The 19688-nt window shown below is 35.4% G+C and overlaps 1 protein-coding gene across 1 annotated transcript; it reads left to right on the forward strand.

The window, feature by feature from the left end:
* The first annotated feature begins 1698 nt into the window (after nucleotides 1-1698).
* On the forward strand, nucleotides 1699-14782 carry LOC104902815 (probable serine/threonine-protein kinase At1g54610). Its single transcript, XM_010690716.4, has 8 exons — nucleotides 1699-2900; nucleotides 4339-4623; nucleotides 4723-5040; nucleotides 6743-6970; nucleotides 9722-9822; nucleotides 12062-12176; nucleotides 13611-14042; nucleotides 14285-14782. The coding sequence occupies exons 1-8, from the start codon at nucleotides 2511-2513 to the stop codon at nucleotides 14447-14449; spliced, it is 2034 nt and encodes a 677-aa protein (XP_010689018.2). The 5' UTR covers nucleotides 1699-2510; the 3' UTR covers nucleotides 14450-14782.
* Nucleotides 14783-19688: the final 4906 nt, after the last annotated feature.

Here is a 19688-nt window from a genome sequence, read left to right on the forward strand (position 1 = left end):
CATTACTGACTTAAGCATCGGAGGGGCATTCCTCGGATCAACCCCCGAGGCTAGCTTACGTGTTCTCTTTTGCAGGAAATCAAACTGGCTTACACACGAAAGATATACCGATTCACACCCTACCACTTATTTCATACCGGAACAGAATTATAAATATTATTTAATAATATAAAGTCTTGATTCGTATATGAAAACAAACATATGACCACCATCTATTTGTTATAGTAAGACAAGGACATTCTTGTATACTTTCTCTATATTATTGCTTGTACCAATTTTGGTTTTAATTTTTTGTCAATGCACAACTTTAATCTTTGAACATTAATATCTTTAATTATGCATAAGCAAAAAAAATTTATAAAATCAAGTTATACGAATTTAATAAGATCCCACATACACACCGATACACTAACAATGTATTTTCTTATCTAAAAAATTAAGGGAGGAAGTATGATTATTAAGGGTGTTCATTTCGGATATCCTATCTGATCCGAAATTTCGTATCGAGAAAAATGCGATCCGAAAAAATCGAATATCTCAAAACTAAAAAGTTGAATTTTTCAAAGTAAAAGTTCATAAAATAAGTTTTGGGATTAGATATTTTGGATATCCGGTATTTAAACCAATATTCTCGGATATTTGGGATCGAATTTCCGAAAAAATCTGAAAAATTTCCAAATTTCAGATATTTTCGAATATCTGAAAATGAAAATTTTCGATCTGTTTCCGATCTGATAATTTTCAGATGTCCGATCTGAAAACTAAAAACCCGGATTGGATATTCGAAAATCCGGAGTGGAGCGAATATCCGAAAATTCGGATCGGATATTTATGAACACACCCCTAATAAACATGGTAAATCAAGAATATTTTTTTACTCATTGCTTATTTGAAACTCCAAATGAGTATCATCATATAATAGGTGGAGCTCCACATGAATGCAAAAAATAGTCTTAGGTGCAATGTTATCAGGATCGGTATTCTACTTTGGATCGTAGGGGTCAGTAGGATCAAATCAGTGGGATCGGATCATAGGATTGAAAGATCCTACATTTCTGTAAAATAGAGAAAAACTTGTGTTAGAATATGGTGAGAAACTCATGTTACAAATTTATAGAAATTAATAATGACTTATTTCATTAACAAATGGTGATATATCGTCAATACTATAAGATTGAAGTAACATGCAACCATAAGCTAATATGATAAAGGATGAGGAGCTAGCTCATGTGGTAGAGCACTCCCCTCTGATTTTTGAGGTCAGGGGTTCGATCCTTACCCCCCCCCATTATGTTGGGGTATTTCCTTAGCATGCTTTGCATGCATTACCAGCTAATGTGCTGGTAGTTCCTACAAGGCTAGTAGCCTTGGTAGGGGTTAGCCCTTGGGCTGACTTAATTTCCCAATCAAAAAATAAAAATAAGCTAATATGACATATAATATGTGAAATTACTTTATATTTATTTACGATAGGATCGAATTACAAAATTAAGATGCTACGTAGGATTGGGATCGGTGAACTCCTTTCGGATTGTAAAATTGTAGGATCGTGAGACCTAGATCGGAATTTTAACAACAATACCATAAACATGATAAGTGTATAATTAATACACTTCTCCATTAATCGCATGATTGCATCATTTTCTACGGTGATTTTATCGTCCCAAAATTGAACGCGTCAAATTAATTACACCAACGACTAGCAATAGCATCATGTTCCAAGTAAAAGAAAGTTAGAAAAGAGAGACAATTTAGGGTATGTTTGTTTGTTCTGCGTCCATTTCAATTTAGAAAATTTGACTCAGATAATAAACAAACCCCCAATAACGGTTTTTAGTTGGAGAGAGAAAACCAAGTGGAAGTAATTTTTTTTTCTGGGTTTTCCATTTTTTTTTCAGGTGAAGAGGGGAAACAAGAATATGCTGGGTGCCTCTGTTCTTCCTTCCCTTCTATCGTCACAAACTTGCCGTATCATTCACTTTTAGAGAGAGAAATTTATTCTATGTTTTCCATATCTTTGAATGAGAGTTTTTAATTCTCTTAATTTGAATAAGTAAGAAATTGCGGCTTTTTTTTTTTGAAACCCTAAACAACCCTTTCCTTTTCTGGGTCTTTTTTTCAACACGTACCAATTCCAAATTTGACTTTATTCAAGGTCATTCCCATATCTCTTTTTTTTTTTGTGAATTTTAGTTTCTGGTTATTTTACTAATTCTCAATAATATTGAATCTTTTATCCAAATTTCGTGGTTTGAGTTTGAAGGTTGGTTGATGAATTGTTGATGGGTGCAAAAGTGTATATATTCGGATTAGGTGCAATTTTTGAGGTGTAATTTTGTGGGGGTTGTTTTGTTTTTTATTTGGGAATTGTTTGAATCATATTAATTTGGAGAATTTGTTGATTGAAGTTGTTGAAAAATTTGGGGTTTATTGGTTTTTGGATGGATATACTCATATACATATAGTGTGAGGGTTGAATTTAGTTGTTGTATTGAATATTGATAAATTGAATGGGGTGTGCAAGTAGTAAGCCCAGGGCAGCTGATGATGGTGCTGAGAGTCCTATGGAGAGAGCACCAAGTAAGAGACTGTCTCGGACTACGTCGTCGAGCAGAGAAGGGGGTCCTAACCATAACATGATGATTAGAAGTAATAGTAAAACTTCATTAATTGATAGGAAAGCAAGCAGTTCGATTCGATTATGTGAGGACCGTTCTGAGAAGAGTAGAGTGAAACCTGAGGATGTTTTGGCTCATCAATCAGACATTAAATTGGTCCCCAAAGCCCGGGAAGGCGAGCAAGTTGCAGCTGGTTGGCCGTCTTGGCTTGCTACGGCTGCAGGAGAAGCTATCACTGGTTGGATTCCTCGGCGTGCAGACACTTTCGAGAAGTTGGACAAAGTATGCATTTTCTTCCTAACCTAGAGTTATATTGCCTTTTTTATGGAAATTGAACCTCTAAGAACATTCTAAATTTCATGGTGATAGAACTTGTTAAGCTTTATATGTAGGTTTACATCTATGTTCTCTTCCTTATAGTAGGAACTCTTTTTATCAGTAATGTTGATATGTTTAAGAAACTAGAAAGACACCATTGGTCCAAAGGAGGGCTAAGGACAAAAGACTCCTGCCGTCCTGTGCTTCAGCTAATTTTTTTTTATTTTTGTAATTTACTTCTTTCGAGCAGAGGTTTTCTTGTGATTACAATATATGGATGCCGTAAGGATGGAGTTCTAAGTTAGATAGGATAGACACATACAAGAAGTGCAGCGTTACATGTTAGATGATTGGAAATCGGCAACTTGAATATATGATATGATCACATATTTGATTGAGAACTAACTCTTTTTGAATATTGCTCTTTGTTTGTGTCCATATTGGCATATTGCATCCATACTTGTCTCTATGAATCGCCGTGAGACTTTAGGTTGTAGGCGCATGATTATGAGCTTTGCTGTGAAGCATTTTACTATTTGGATTGGATCAATTATTGATATAATGATGAGAAATATCAACACCTTACTTGTTCCTTAATTCGCTAGTGTGATGGGAATATGGGCATGATTATGCGAAGACTTACTTTACAATTATCTTAACTATATGTTTTTTTACCACCCAAAAGACAATTGGCAGAATTGACATGAAAATCATGGACAGAGAACTCATTCTCACTGAAGAATGTTTTAGGATTTAAGACATTTATTATTTTAAACTTGAAAAAGTTAGTTTTAGGAGGAATAAAACAGAGAAGGGTAACTAAGTTCACTTTACAACTAAAAATAAGTTTTTATAGGGTAACTAAAAATAATTTTAGCTAATTCTAATTACGAAGCTTTCATACAATAAAATGAACCCAAGTATGTTTGTGGCTCCATCTACAAGCCGTATGCTTGAATATTGTCCCTGTTCCATTTATGTAAAAAGCAATGAAACTACACAATATATGCTCTCTTCATGCTTCCAAGAATATTTGAAACTTGCGTAAAGAGCTACTTTAGAAGCAATTTAAGTGTCCCAACAAGTTAAGTCTTAATCTTATTAGCTTTTTGATATGATTGTAACGTGAATGTCACAGATTCCAAAGCATAGAGCTCTAATATTCTTGTTTTCCAAGTTCTTTCTTTACAAGCCATATAGCATAGTTTTTACTGGGAATTATTAAATACCATCTACTTCTACAATTTTTCTGGTTTTTGTTTGTTATCATTTTGCTGATGAAACTTTGTTATACTTATGTAATTTGCTAACTACAACAAGACAATTGGCTTCATGTTATTATACATATTTGTGACAACTATTGCAAAGTTTACACATGGTGTAATCTTGTCTATTCGTGCAGATCGGGGAAGGGACTTATAGCAGTGTCTACAAGGCTCGTGATATCATTCATGGCAAGATTGTTGCTTTAAAAAGAGTACGATTTGATAACCTTGATCAGGAGAGCGTAAAGTTCATGTCAAGAGAAATCCTTATACTACGTAGACTTGATCACCCTAATATAATTAAATTGGAAGGCCTAATTGCGTCTCCAACGTCTAGCAGCTTATACCTCATATTTGAGTACATGGAGCATGATCTTACAGGCATTGCAGCACTTCCAGGCCTGAAGTTCACAGAGCCACAGGTACCTGCATTTCAACTATTTGTTCGTGTAATACAATAATTTCTGTCTGCAACTTGTTGAATTTATAAATTCTCAGGTCAAATAGGTTTCTTTTGTCAGGTAAAATGTTTTATGCAGCAGCTTCTTTGTGGCCTTGAATATTGTCATAGACATGGTGTACTCCATCGTGACATAAAGGGCTCAAATCTCTTGATTGATGATCATGGCATATTGAAAATAGCAGACTTCGGGTTAGCAACTTTCTTTGATTCTCAGAAGAGCCTGCCATTGACAAGCCGAGTGGTAACTTTGTGGTATCGACCTCCTGAACTGTTACTTGGAGCCACTCGTTATGGGGTATCAGTAGATTTATGGAGTGCGGGTTGCATTCTTGGAGAGTTATACGTTGGCAAACCTATCATGCCTGGAAGGACAGAGGTAAACTGCTTGTTGGAAAAACATTCATCATTATTGGTTTGAAATGTCAATTTGTTCCATGAGACATCTAAATTTATGGAGGTAAACTGCTTGTTGGAAAAACATTCATCATTATTGGTTTGAAATGTCAATTTGTTCCATGAGACATCTAATTCTGATTGTGCTTAGATTTTGAACGAGTACGAACCATTTCGCCTTCCTGCAATATATAAACAAGTATGTTGACAATTGATTGTTTTGCTGGCTAATATTGCCAGGTTAGATACTGGGAAGCTTTGGGTGTGCTATCTCATAAATTAAGCTGCTTTCATTGTAAAAAACTATATGCCCTGGTTGAGCTTATAGGTGATATATGACAAGTGGAAGTGTACTCGCAGCCAGGTTGCTTTAAAGTAATTAAGGTTATTTTTTAGTTACCTAGGGCAGGTTTTTGGCAGGTTAAAGAAGCAAATCTTGTTATATTGATGGCTTAGAAAAATATTCTATGAGGTATATTCGGAGTTAGATATGAAACGATGATTTACTTTGTTCTTGTCATGATTATTTGGTTTGGCATGTGAGATGTCAACCACATGATGGATAAGTAAGAGTATTGTTGAGTTAAGATTGTGAAGATTTAGAATGAATTCGAAGGAGGCCGAAGATGATTTGGATGGAGGGCGTGGCTGCTAAGGCCCAAGTCCAGGTTCGCCCACCACTGAGGTTTACTTACCAGAGAAGGAAGAAGGGTCCAGACAGATACATTGCAACAAAAGGGGAATATCGTTATCCTAGCTGGGGATAATTGAGTCATTCTCTTGACAGAGAATCTGGTGTGACAAGTTAGTTAGTCCTTTATCCACTGAGCTGTAAATATGGGTATAAATAAACCACGAGGTAGAGAGAGAGGTTTATGCAAAGAATTGAGTGAGTGACTAAATCAGTGGGAGAGTCGTTTACCTCTCGAAAAGTAAAGGGGTTGTAAGCATTGGTGATCAATCAATACAACTATCTATCCTTTATTGCTTTATTTCCTACATTATTTGGCTTGGTGAGCAGCTAGTGAATTTGAGTCTTAGCAGTGGCCAATGATTTGAAGAAATTTGGTTTGTAAGAGCATTTAACATACGACATAATAGAGGAAAAAGGCTAAGGATTTCTGTGGACGACCATTGGAGACAAAATCTTGGATCGTAGTGGATGACCACTGGTGATAGAAGCTTGGCTCATGCAACTGACCTATCATATTAGTTGTAATCGGCATTGTCTACATCATTAATTTGATAAATATATAGGGTTTATATAATTTTTTTTTATTCTTGTCCATTTAAGTTGCTTTTTTCTTGTACATATATATATTTAGAAGTGCATGATAAAAACAGAATACTAAGATGAAAAATGACAAACAACTAAAATAATTAATATGTGAATCTATTGATTACTGGCTGGGAGAATAGGTGAAACAAAAGGACTTGAACCTTGTGAATGTCTAGTGTTTTTTTCTTGTACCTACATATTATCAGGAGTGCATTGTGAATACCTAATGCTAAGATGAAAGATGTCAAGCAGCTGAAACATTTTTATTATGTGAATCAATTGACAGGTTAAGAGAATAGGTTGAGACCAATGGACTTGAATTTTGTGTCTATTTTATAACTTAAGCTTTCCATTTTCTGAAACGTTTTTGCCTTGGAACTTTTATATAAGTTGGATATGTTTTTAGGTTGAACAATTGCACAAAATCTTCAAACTTTGTGGCTCTCCACCTGAAGAATATTGGGAAAAATCGAAGTTACCACATTCAACAGCTTTCAAACCTCAACGACCTTATCATGGATGTGTTACTGAGAGATTTCAGGACTTATCTGCTCCTGCATTGGCTCTTATCGAGACTTTACTATCTATAGATCCTGCTTCTCGTGGAACTGCTGCTTCTGCTCTTGAAAGTGAGGTATATAAACATCTATCGATGAAGTAATTTGGATCTGTTCTTTTGTTTTCTGGTAATGGAAATTAGAGATCTGGTAACTGGGTCAAGGTATAACCTGTTTGCTATCATACTGGAAATTGAAATAGAAGATCTGTTAGGTTGAGAATTGTGTCATTGATATTTACCCCTGTGCTGCTCCAGCTTTCCTTCTGAGCAGGAATTTCAGTACATCCTTGAAGTCTATCAGTAACGTTTACAATTCAATTATAAGCCCCGAAATGCTAGTTGGTGTAGCATGTCAAGTTCATCTGTCTTTTAAATGAGTATAATTCTGTCAAATGATGTGTGCACTACATCAATTTTATCTGTAAATATGACTTAAATCGAGGGTTTCTCATTTTTTTGGTTGACCGTTGGTCGACTTTCAATACTTAACTCTCCTATGGTGAAATCATTAGCCGTGTACTTATTAGTTAAACAAAGAGGGGTTTACTTGTAAGTTCTTATGTCTCTGCTGCATGCAATGGAGAGTAGGGGAAAGTTGGAGAAGTTATCGTTAAGGCAGGTCGAGATACAACGACTTACCCTGTTAGTAATGTCTCTTTCAGTTGATATATTAATTCTCAAGTTTCCTTGACTGTTAGCGAGGTGAATGACCGAGTGATAGTGTAGATGAACATTTAAAGCATACTGGATATATGTGTTTTGGCTGCTTGGGGGGGGGGGGGTGTTGGGGGCAGGCAGAGAAGGGATAAACACCAGGCTCGGAGGCAAGACTGGTTGTGCTCTATTCTGCAGAACAGAATGCAGATGGCAATTTTAAGCAAGGTGGCAACTCATTCTATGTTCAGCCAGATTTTTCGCTAAGGCTGATGAGACTCAAGGCATAAGGTCTCCAGATTTAAAGGTGCAAATTGCAGAAGTTCAGCTAAAGATTATTATTATCTGGACGAAGGACTGTTGCTAGAGAAGGTTGGGAGGTGAAGTTCCATGTCTTCGACTTGCCATGGTGGATTGAAAGTGTCAAAATGCTCAATGTAGGTGTGAAAGCAATATGAAGTGCCCTGACCTTTTTCATATTCTAACTTAGTGCCTTGACCTTGTTATATTCCAACTTTAGTGTCCTAACTCCTGAGGTTTAGCCAAATTGAAGTTTAGTAACCTGACCTTATCATATTACAGATTTAGCCAAATTGAAGTTTAGTAACCTGGCCTTATCATATTACAGATATAGCCTAATCCAAATTTGGTGCCTTGATCTTTTCAAATTCCAACTTTAGTACCCTAAGATTAGAAAACGATCCAACTTTAGTGGCTTGAGCAGGGAATTAAAACTCTCCCGTTCCGTTACAGAACGGCCGTTCTGTAACGGATTTTGGATTTGCCGTTCCGCGAGATCCCGTTACGGAACGCCATAATAAAATTCATGTACTTCGCCGCGTTGTCCGTTCCGTAACACGAACTCGCCGCGTTAGAACGATTTTATCCCCGTTACATCCGTTCTTTTCAAACATTGGCCAATTTTTTTTTATGATTTAATTATATAGTTGAGGAAACATGATATTCTATTAGATTTGATTATATTATTGTAATAATGCTTCATAAACTATAAAAATGCAAATAAGGTTAAAACATATTAATGTGAATTTTTAAAAAAAATTCACGCCGCGTCGGCCTCGAAACGTTCTATTTCGCCGTTACAAGCCATTCCCGCGACAACGTGAACGCGACCGCGAGCGCATTTTTTTTCCTGGGGCTTGAGTGCCTACAGTGTTAAATTTCCATTAGGATAATGTGTTAAATTTCCTTGACCTTGTTATATTCAAACTTTAGTGTCCTGACTCCTGAGGTTTAGCCTAATTGAAGTTTAGTACCCTGACCTTGTCATATTCCAGGTTTAGCCTAATCCAAATTTAATACCTTGATCTTTTCAAATTCCAACTTTAGTACCCTAAGATTGGAAAATAATCCAACTTTAGTGGCTTGAGTGCCTACAGTGTTAAATTTCCATCAGGATAATGTGTTGAAATCATGTTTTCACTTTAGTAAATTGTTGGAACACAGTTTAGAAAGTTATTGGCAAGGGTTCTGAAGTTAAGATTGTTTGTGTTCTAATGATTTAAGACATGAGCGCAGGATTTTAATACATCCATTTTTGTCCTATACATGTGGTCCCGACGAATATTTTACTCCGTTAACCTCGGATTACTGAAGTTGGATTGTTTTGCTACCTCAAGGAGCTAAAGTTGGAATTTTAATATACCCACGTTATGCATGGTTCCGAGTGATTCTCTCTCCTGTATTAGTATAATAAATCACCATCTCTCTTCTATATTAAATAAACATCGCACTCTCTTTCTCCTACATAAATAATGGCCCACTTTTCTCTCTCCAACATTAGAAGGTAATGCTTATATCTGATATGAGATAAGGCTAGAAGTGTTAGGCTATTTTGTGCAATAGAAGAAGCGTAAAACAAGTTCAAATTCTGTTGTCTCGAACTAAAAGTAACAAAAATAACATGGTGGTCTGAGATTTTGATCCCTTTGCCTGAAAGTGCTGCAGATCTTACTTCATCTTTCTCTGTGCTCCCCTGCCTTTTGTCTTATATATGGTTAGTACTTAGTAGGGCTTGGTTGTGATTATCTCTCAACATTGCTTTGTTTCTTTATAGAGCTCACATGTAAACGTTTACTTCTTTCTAGTTGGTAGTTTGTGCCACTGTTTCTCTTTTTCGGTTCTTGATATTATCAGAATTTTTTCAATTTGCAGTTTTTTACGTGTAAGCCTGTTGCTTGTGATCCCTCAAACTTGCCTAAATATCCTCCTAGCAAAGAGATAGATGCAAGAAGGCGTGAGGAAGAAATTAGAAGGTACTTCTCATTCTTTGAAGCTCTTTGTATTGCATTGCAATTGGGTACTTTGTCAATATAGTATCTTTTCTGGATAAGCTATCCATGTTTTTTAATGATTTAGAGAATCACCTTACCCCAACCCTAGATTGAAAAGCAAACTTGGTGAATAGAGCTGGAAAAAAACAATTGTAATAGTCTTGTGTTGACTCAAGAGTTAACAGAGAACATGATTTATATACATCTCAATATTTGAGAACTCTTGGAGGCATGGTTTTTGGATGTGCGATGGAGATGCATTGTAGTCCACGAAACCAGCATTTATGGCATGTTGTGCGATGGAGATGCATTGTAGTCCACGAAACCAGCATTTATGGCATGTTCTCTGTCCATTGTTCCCTCAACTTACAACAATTATTAACTATCCTTCTGCAGCAAATTGGTATTTCACTTTCTTGTAATGGGGGCACTGACAGAGGACCATGCAGTAACTGTTTTCAGGAAATGGGTTGAGAAACGGTTTCCACAGTTTTGATTTAAGCTGTAAGCCTCAGTTTTGCTCTAACAAGCTGTAAGCGTATGCTTTCCCAAACAAATGCTGTCTTTTGGTTTCTGTGTTTGAAAAAACTGAAAACAAAGAAAAGGATATGAATCAACCTTGATTGTGGAGCACTTAGAGAATCTAAGTAGATGAATATTACTTAAACACAATGTTTACACTCTTCCTCATCCAACCTCGAGGAACTTTCACTAACTAAATATACTAAAAGGATTCAAGTATAAATGAACCTCTCACTAGGAGAGTAAAGAGGATAGTTTTTTGGGAGAAAAATAACTTTTTTATAAGCTTAAATTTGAAATTTGATCTTCTAATATTACATTTGCCTCTTATTATAGCACAATGAAGAAGATACTAGGAAACTTTGAACTGAAATTAGAAGTTCTCAGAACACCAAATGCGTTGTCGAGAAACTCTCTTTGGACCAGAAATTACATTATATCAGAATTACATTTTCTTCTGATAAATGTTTATTTGAAACTTCCGTTATTAGACTCCTAATTTTAGTAAAAGTGAGAAGAGAATAGTCAACTCTTTCCAGATCATGGGTCCTAGATTGCTGAAATTTAGCTAAAGGCATGGATCTTTGGCCCGCAAGTCAACAAAAGGGATTTTGCATTGATTGATCATTTGGATCGGATCAGTTTCAAAGTCCTATGACTTCGTTGCTACATATAGTGTTAAAGCCAACAAGTACGTGCTGGAAAACTTATGAAGCGTACGTCCACCTCCAAGTAGAATCATGCTAAAAAAACGAAATAAAAAGTTATTATCCTATGCATTTTAATTTTTAAGTACTTCCTCCTTTTTTTTTATTTGTCATACCCAAACATTAATATCTATAACTATGTTTAAGTAAAAATTATAGAAAATTGATATTATGAAACTATGTACGAGACTTATCTAACAAGATCCCACATTACCATGTTTTTCCTTATGTATAAATTATTAAAGAAGGTCAAAAAAGGAATATGTGGATAGTGCAACAATGCAACACCCACCTGTTAAAGTGTTTCACAAGGTTTTTTTTTCTGACTTGTCTTTCTCCAAGAGTCTCTAAACTAGTTTCTTGAGCTGCCATGCTTTTGGTTTTATATATAACTTTTCTTTTTTGAAAAACTGACTTTTCTTACCTGTGCCTTGTCTTCTTTAAATGGACCCAAGTATTGCTTAAGTGGGAAGAGTCTCAACATTTGAAGTTATCTTCCCAAACAATTTCGTAAGAATGATAACTTCTTAAACATGTAAAAACAGATATATAACAATGTTATTCTTCCAACCGTTTCGCCACGTTGCCCATCAGCAATTCTGTGCTTAATAATTTACTGAACCCCCCTCTTTTCCTCTAGGCCTTCCGTGGAATGTCATTGTCTGGTGTAGGTTATGTTTGGCATGCAAGTTTTACCCTTGGTTTTTAGAGGATTGATACTTAACGATAGTTGTATCTTAACTTGAGCTTACTTATGCAGTTTTCGGCTTTTCTCAATCTCCTCTGATGCACCATGTTATGTTGTAGTCTTAATTCTGTCTCACCCTATGATAATTGGACAGCCAAGTTTTTATTTATTTATTTCTGTATAAATTGATTTCACATATATAGTTAGCAATATACAGTATCTCCACAACACCCCCCAAACAACGTTTTTGAAGGTATTAAGTCTATTATTTGTGTCAGTAATGTATTCTCTGTTACTATTGTAGGCGACAAGCTTTGGCAAGCAGGCGAGATAGGGTTGACCAAGGAAGACAAGTCGCACAAGAAACTGGTGCTACTGTATCGGCCAAGGTTAATGCCAAATTTCTATCATCATTGCAGGTAGAGTGGCTCTTTATTTGCGCTTGAGTGTGAAGCATGTGATTTAATTCCATAGATAATTGTGTTACTCCGTAGCTGAGTACTATCTTGCGCAATGTGAGCTGATTGCTTAATTTACAAACACTTACTCTTATAGGGTGATAGAATGAATCCTTCAAATCCCACAAAGAAGCATAATCTTACATACCTGTGAATAAGAATAACAAATATTTAACGTGCTGAGCCCCTTTCTATTAGACTCCATTCACAAATGGTAGATAGTCCAAGGACTCACAATTACACTAACTCTAATAACTAATTTCTCTCTATTTAACTATTTTTGGCGTCATCCTCACTAAGGCCTCATCCGCAGCTTTCTCAAGAAAGAGTCAAGACCTTTTACATGACATCAACTCTCGATTTGCTCTTCCGTTGAGGTTGAGATTGTGTCTTTGAGACACACACCTCTGACTTCTTCCATCTAAATCATCATAAATCGTTGATTACACCAGTTGCAAATTTCGTTACATCTAATAGTCATATATGAGCCAGTTCTTTGTTAAACAAACATTTACTCACCAAATCAGCAATTCTCTAATTGCACTAAAACGTCCAGTCTCTGTAACTAACTTGTTGACAATTATCCTTATATAAACTAGTAGCCCTTAAACCAAGGAATTATTCCAATGGTAATAACTTGAGTGTCACTATTGTTATTTATATCCTACTAAGTTACTAATTGTTCTTTCAATACTCAACAGATAATGCATGGGATTGAACAATTTTACAACAGTCCAACTGAAATTACGCGTGGTACATGTCCTAAGAAGGGAATTAGATTAGTTGTAGGTCCTAATATTCTAGTTTTATTCACTCACGTCATTTCCAAATATGGTCATGCCTTTTATTTTCTTCCCCCTTAATACAAGACGTCTTTGTCATTGACTGCATCATCTTTATTGGTGGAAGTAAATGGAAAGGGAAATGAGGGCCATACGCCCATACCCATAACATTACTTGTTATGTTGGTCCCTTTTTTTTTTTCTTGTGAAGGGTGGGATGTTACCATAATACTTATATAGTCACTTAGCATGACATTAACTTTTAGGACTAAGAATTTCTTTCTGAATGTGGATGACCTTACTTCCAAATGGCTTTATTTTGAATATCCTTGACAACTACAGGATTTTCAAGTTTCGAACAACCTTCACATACTGAATACTTTAAAATTAAATAATGCGCTCTCTAATTATGCAAGATTATATTATTTTGGGTTACAAGATATACTATATTAACAAATCATGTTGTGTGCATATATTCTTTGGAAAGGTAACTAGCTCTATGATCTCTTGACTTTTTCTTGTTTTTTACTTTCTTTTGGATGTTATTTCTTCGGAGTTGTTGCTGGACTACACGATATGTGTATTTGCTGAACTATATTATAACTCATTTCAGAGAAAGAAGAGCCAATCCCAATCAAAGCCTCAAATTGAGTCTTCCAGATCTCGTCAAGAGGAATCTACTTCTGGTTCTACACGTAATTCAGAAGCTGTCAAAGAAGTGAGTAAAGAGATCTTTGACCGCCTTCATCAGAGAGGCGTATATTCAGGACCTTTAACTCGTGCTAGTGGATGGTCAAATGGTGATAGGAAACTGAATGATCCCCCATCATTTTCAAGGCCACCCAATTTAACAACTTTATCTAGTCCAGCACCAAGTAGGAGTTCGGCTGTTGAAGATAATCGTCGAAGATTTGGCTTTCCACAAAATAAAAAGGCTCTTGATGCAGCAGAAAGATATTCAGGACCTATTAATGATTTGCAGGGAGAAAGAGAAGAGGATTGGCATCAGCTTGAAGAAAAAACACGTGTTAGGAGACCAGCACCGGTGAGTTTTCAGGCATTTCCTGTGTGATATCAAGTCAAATATCTTGCTTGAGCATAAAAGTGCAGAATAATAAACATTCATTATATATGGCTGGATGTGGACCTCCATAGATAAAAAAGATTATAGCCATCTCTTGGCTCCTAACTTAGTCTCAAAACTGAAGAGTGAAATTATTGTAGTATCTTGAAGTATGTTTTTTTCACGTCTAATTTGTATATTCTTCTCTGTTTTCTTTTATCCAGCATAGTTTTGCACCTGACGGTGACAGAATTCACTTGTCTGGCCCATTACTCCATCCCTCAAAAGATCTTGACCGGATGCTCAAAGAGCATGATCGCAGGATTCAGGATGCAGCTCGTCGTGCTCGTCATGATAAGTCCAAGCATAGCAGGTTGTTGGCTAGGTGATAATGCTCTGATAGCAATCTGCGTGGTCTAAGCTAAGAAATACACCAACATAGGTCAAGTTTCACTCAGGCTTCATGTAAATACACGTACACCATTGCACATGTTGGGTGGTGATGAGGAAATTGTATACATGTATATCTATTTCGGTAATATTAGTCTCGCTAAGTAATGATCATATTATTACTAGAAGTAAATTGCAAGTCTTCAAGCAACTTCTCTTCCGACTTCTTCCCACTCCCTATTTCATCGATTCGAGTTACTTTATTTGAACTGTACTTGGCTTATCTTTCTTAAACATAATTAGATCTTATGTTGATGCATTGCCTCTTACCATCTACCTAGTCTTAAGAGTTTCAGTGAACCTAACCTTGTAGTTTGGTAGGTTGACTTGTGCGAGTTGTTGGTTGGGAGAGCACTTATTGTAGTTGTGCAAATAGAATATGCTATTCAATCAGAAATTTTGGATCCGGAAACTTGTGATTTGAATTCGATGGAGAAGTATTGAAATGTTGGGGTGAGATACCCATCCAAATTCGCTTTTGGGGAAGTAAGATGGAATTGGTTCGACAAAGCAATATATAGCTTAATTTGTTGAGCAATATAGTTAGACGTAGATGAATATAAAATTGGATTTTTTAACTAGAATAATACAAGTTTTCGCTGGTTCGCTTACAATAATACAACGTTTGAATTTTTTTTTATAATATAAACTTTACACCGAAATTCCTAGAGCAAGACAAAATCGGATGTGATAAATAGGTCAAATGAGGCACTTGTCACCATGTCATTGGTTGTTTAAATTTGTTAAAAAAAAAAACAATTTTCTCCCACACCTGCAACCAGAGACCACCCCCAGTCCCCTCCCCCCCCACTTCACCAGCAACTTGTCTTGTGTTGCTGATAGGTTTGATGTTTCCGTCATCTGAGTGTTGCGTTGTTTGAGCTATTGCTCTTATTTCTATGCCTTCGGTTTTTTGACAATTAACATGAGAAATTTTGGATCTAACCTTTTGTTTTTTTATTTCTTTTGTTTTTTGTTAATTTTTTTTTCTTCTGTAAATCGTAATTTTTTGTGGTTCCAAAATTGAGAATTTTAGAGGTACTTTTATGCTATGGAGAGAGGAAAAATGACAGTGGTAACGGTGGCGACACCGTCATCTTCATTAGAATTCACGTAGAAGAAATTAGCTCGAGCCCCAAAGCTGAGTTATGCTACGCAATGGTGGTGGTGAAGGGAAGAAGATATTGCTCTAATGTTGCGAGAACGATCTTAATTGATGCTAATTCAAACCAGAGTGATGCGTTAAGGTTTTGCTGAAGGCCCAAGAAGCGGCCATTTTCGGGTGGGCAAGGGTGGGGGAGGAGAAGGAAGAGAAGAAGATTTTCTATGATACAAAATTTACATGTTTTACAAGTCACAGGTCAACTTGACCTACTGCAAGAATTATAGTGTGAAGTTTGTATCATTAAAAAATAATCCAAAATTTGTATTATTGCGAGCGAACCGCCAAAAGTTTGTATTATTCTAGTTAAAAAATCCTATAAATTTTAGGCTAACATTTTGCCATGTGAGATCATAACTTATACTATATGTAGCTCAAAAGTGCTGCTACTTCGACCATCGACGTGACATTATATATACAAGTTAAATATGAATTAGAATTATCACTAGAAATGCGCTTAGAGGAACAAAGCTAAATAAAAAAATGTACACTACCTCCGTTTTTTAATAAGTGCAACACTTTACTTATTTTGAATAGTCAAAATAAGTTCAACTTAGTTCAAAATGGTATAAAAAGTCAATGTTATTACAAATATGCCACCAAAAAAGAGAGGGGACTGCAATTTTGTTTGCTTCATCACTCAAATTACTCTACTTTATTGTGGTCTCAACTTTATCCCTCTACATTCTTTGGTATTCTCGCACTATCTATGTTACACTTACTAAGAAATGGAGGAAGTATTTCATAATGTTCAATTCTTCAACTTTTTAATCTTTAATCTAATAACGTGGTCCGAATTTGATGCAAATGATCCATAAAAATTGTAAATCATTATTTTGGATGAATTGGTCGAATTCGAAAGGCCTATTTTATTATCCCGACCTTACTTCTAAACAAAGGAAAACTCCTCTTTTACCCAAAAATATTAACTCATCACAAATCAATACCACCCTAATATTTCCATTCATTATAAGTAGGTAGGATAATTGAGGGCGTGTTTGGCAAAACTAACAGGTTTTAGTGGCTTTTAGCGGTTGTATTGGGGATAGCTGTCAGCTGTCTACTAATACCTGTCAGCGATTAAAGTAGTTATTTAATTAAGAGTGTTTGACAAAAGTAGTTGTTGAAAATGTAAAAGATAATAAATGACATTGAAATGAACTACTTCCTCCGGTTTTTTTACATGTTACACTTTTAAGAAATTTCAAATTAGATGTTACACTTTTATTTTGGGCAATAACTTCTCTCTATTTCTCTCCTATCACATGTTCACATGAGACCATTTTGTTTTCTTTCTCTCTATCTCTCTCCTCTCCAAAAATTACCTAGGAGTCCGTAATTTGAAAAGTGTAACATGTAAAAAAACGAAGAAAGTACAATAATTTCATATGTTCGTTTAATAGTTAAATTCAATATTTATTTTTTCAAAGAAGTTACACAAAAAGGAATATACGACTTAACTCCTCAAAGAAATGTAGAAATTTAAGAAAATATTCAACCCTCGAAAAATTTATATTACCTATTTTAACTAAAATGCTTGTAAAATATTTAAAATAAATATTTACATTATATCTTTGCTATTGTAAAATAAACATTAAATTGCCTTAAAATAAAACAATTAATAACCAGTAAAAGAAAAATGAAATAAAAAACATTGGTTAATAATTCTACATTATGCTATTATATATTACTATTTATTTGTTAGACCGCTACCTCTAAATCTCAAATGCTACTTGTATTAACGTTCCACAACCGCCACCTATAATCTACTCTACATGCTACTCGCTAGTCGCTACTACAACCACTACCTTACCAAACACTTATAATTTTCTTAAGTAGCATTTTGATATTCTTACACCGCTAACCGCTACATAAAACGTTAGTGCCAAGAGGTGGGCATGGGCCGAACCGGCACGATTTGGGCCCGACCGGTTGTCCGTTATGTGGCCCGCGGGCCGAACGCTTCTTTCCATTGTTTTTTACCCTAAAACTGTCAAAAATACAACATAAAGCATGGGCCGGCCCGCGAGCCCGTGGGCCTGGGCCAGGCCGTGGACAAATTTTTGAAATTTCAAGCCCGACCCGCTCAAACCCGCCACTCATGGTCCCGGGTCCGGCCCGACCTGCCATTTACTCAAGCCCGCGGGCCGAGCCCGTGAACAGGCCCGACCCATGCCCACCTCTGCCAAACAAGGCTTGAGTCAAGTCGATTATTTGAGAATCCCTCAACTTAGAATAGTCCTATAATACTTATAGTGACATGTTAATTTTGAAAACTTACAACAATTACAACCAACATTTTTATGGTTTCCATATTCTTGTTTTTAATTCAGTCTTTTTAAAACTAAACTACAAAACGATAATGAATAAGAACTTAACTCAGTTTTATTCAATCCAATTAATAGTTTCTCCGTGTAAAAGTAGTACACCGTTTCATATTTTTACGCTTGCCGATGCATGATTTCAAACGTTAATATCTTCAATTATCAATGAGTAAAAATTCTTTGGGGGCTGCTAAACGCAGCCTCACTTCACTAACGCAGCCTTAAAAAAACCCTAAAAAACCCTTATTATCATATTCTTTCCAAAAAAACCCTTTCACTCTCTAAAAATATTCCCTCCTCTCTAAATGTTAGATATAAAAAACTTCATTCTACAAATTTTAATTTGATATTCAATAGACCATAATTTTGACCCAATCGAATTTCAATCTGATGTAAGTTGTGAATTTTTTTTCGTAATTATGATTCAAGTTGTGGATTTTTTTTCGTAATTATGATTCGTAATGCATGATTAGTCTGTTTCGTGTAGACTACACGAAACAATTGATTCCGTTTCGTGTAGACTACACGAAACAGTTGATTCCGTTTCGTGCAATCTGCACGAAACAATTGAATCCGTTTCGTGCACCTTGCACGAAATACTCGTGATAAGGATGGGTTTTGAGGCGAAGAGGAAGATGGAGAGAGAGGATTCAATTGGTACTGGGTTAATGTTGTGCAGATTGTGTGAATTTTCCAGGTGCACCTTGCCTTTGTAATTCTTCACTTCTGATATTATACAATTTCGCAAGGAATCTTGTGCAGATTGTGTGAATTTTCCAGGTGGCTAATGTTGTTTCTTCAAGTTACTGGTTCATAGTATGCTATAAAGTCCTTGACAGTTGGTTTTTAAACTCGTGATTCATCTATGGAAATCTGAAGAGGCGAATAGGAAGATGGAGAGAGAGGAGTGGAGAGAGTAGTTAGAGAGAGAAATGGGTTTTGAGGCAAAAGGCATTTAAGATATTTTGTAGGGTTGTATGAGTAAAGTGAGGTTGTATTTAGCAACCATGTTATAAAAAGTTAATATTAAAAAAAATATATAGAGAGACGAATCTATTATATGTCTATGTTTTCCTTAAAATATAAACCACCAAAGATAATCAAAGTGTAAAATGTGAATAGTAAATACTATGCAAATAATGCAACTATGTCTAAATGGAAAAACTATATAAAATAGGGTAATGTTATATGTAGCCCTTAGGGCTACATATACGCATTAAATACATTACTGTAAATGGAAACAGTTTAAGAATTCAAGACACATTTTCACATCAATTGAGGTAATAAATGCTTGATTCAATATTTTATTTCTATTTTAAGCACCTTATACATAGCCCTTAGGGCTGTGTATATCATTTTCCTATAAAATATATAAAAACAAGATACTTGTTTAACCCACTCCTCAAAAACTAACCAACCAAATTTTTGACAAATGTGGACTATTATAATTCTTTAATTAGACTAACTTACGAAAATATTACCAAGAGCAACATTTAGTTCCTTCTTATAACAAATTCAGTAATTTTGTATGCTATATTTGTTAATAATTATAACATTACTATTTCTAAAAATCAACTTTAACTTATATTTTTTTTTTTCTATTTTTAACATACAAAAAAATTATTTCATTTAATTACAAAAACTGCATAAATAAAATGGTACTCCCTCTCCTTTTAGTTATTTGCTACATTT

This window comes from Beta vulgaris, chromosome 9, assembly GCF_026745355.1.
Source record: "Beta vulgaris subsp. vulgaris cultivar EL10 chromosome 9, EL10.2, whole genome shotgun sequence".
Classification (NCBI taxonomy): Eukaryota; Viridiplantae; Streptophyta; class Magnoliopsida; order Caryophyllales; family Amaranthaceae; genus Beta; species Beta vulgaris.

Bases quoted from the DNA above. Each gene is read 5' to 3' on its own strand.
- LOC104902815 (XM_010690716.4), top strand. From the start codon at position 2,511: ATGGGGTGTGCAAGTAGTAAGCCCAGGGCAGCTGATGATGGTGCTGAG. The intron at 5,041-6,742 runs GTAAACTGCTTG...ATATGTTTTTAG, and splicing joins TCATGCCTGGAAGGACAGAG to GTTGAACAATTGCACAAAAT. The intron at 6,971-9,721 runs GTATATAAACAT...TTCAATTTGCAG, and splicing joins CTTCTGCTCTTGAAAGTGAG to TTTTTTACGTGTAAGCCTGT.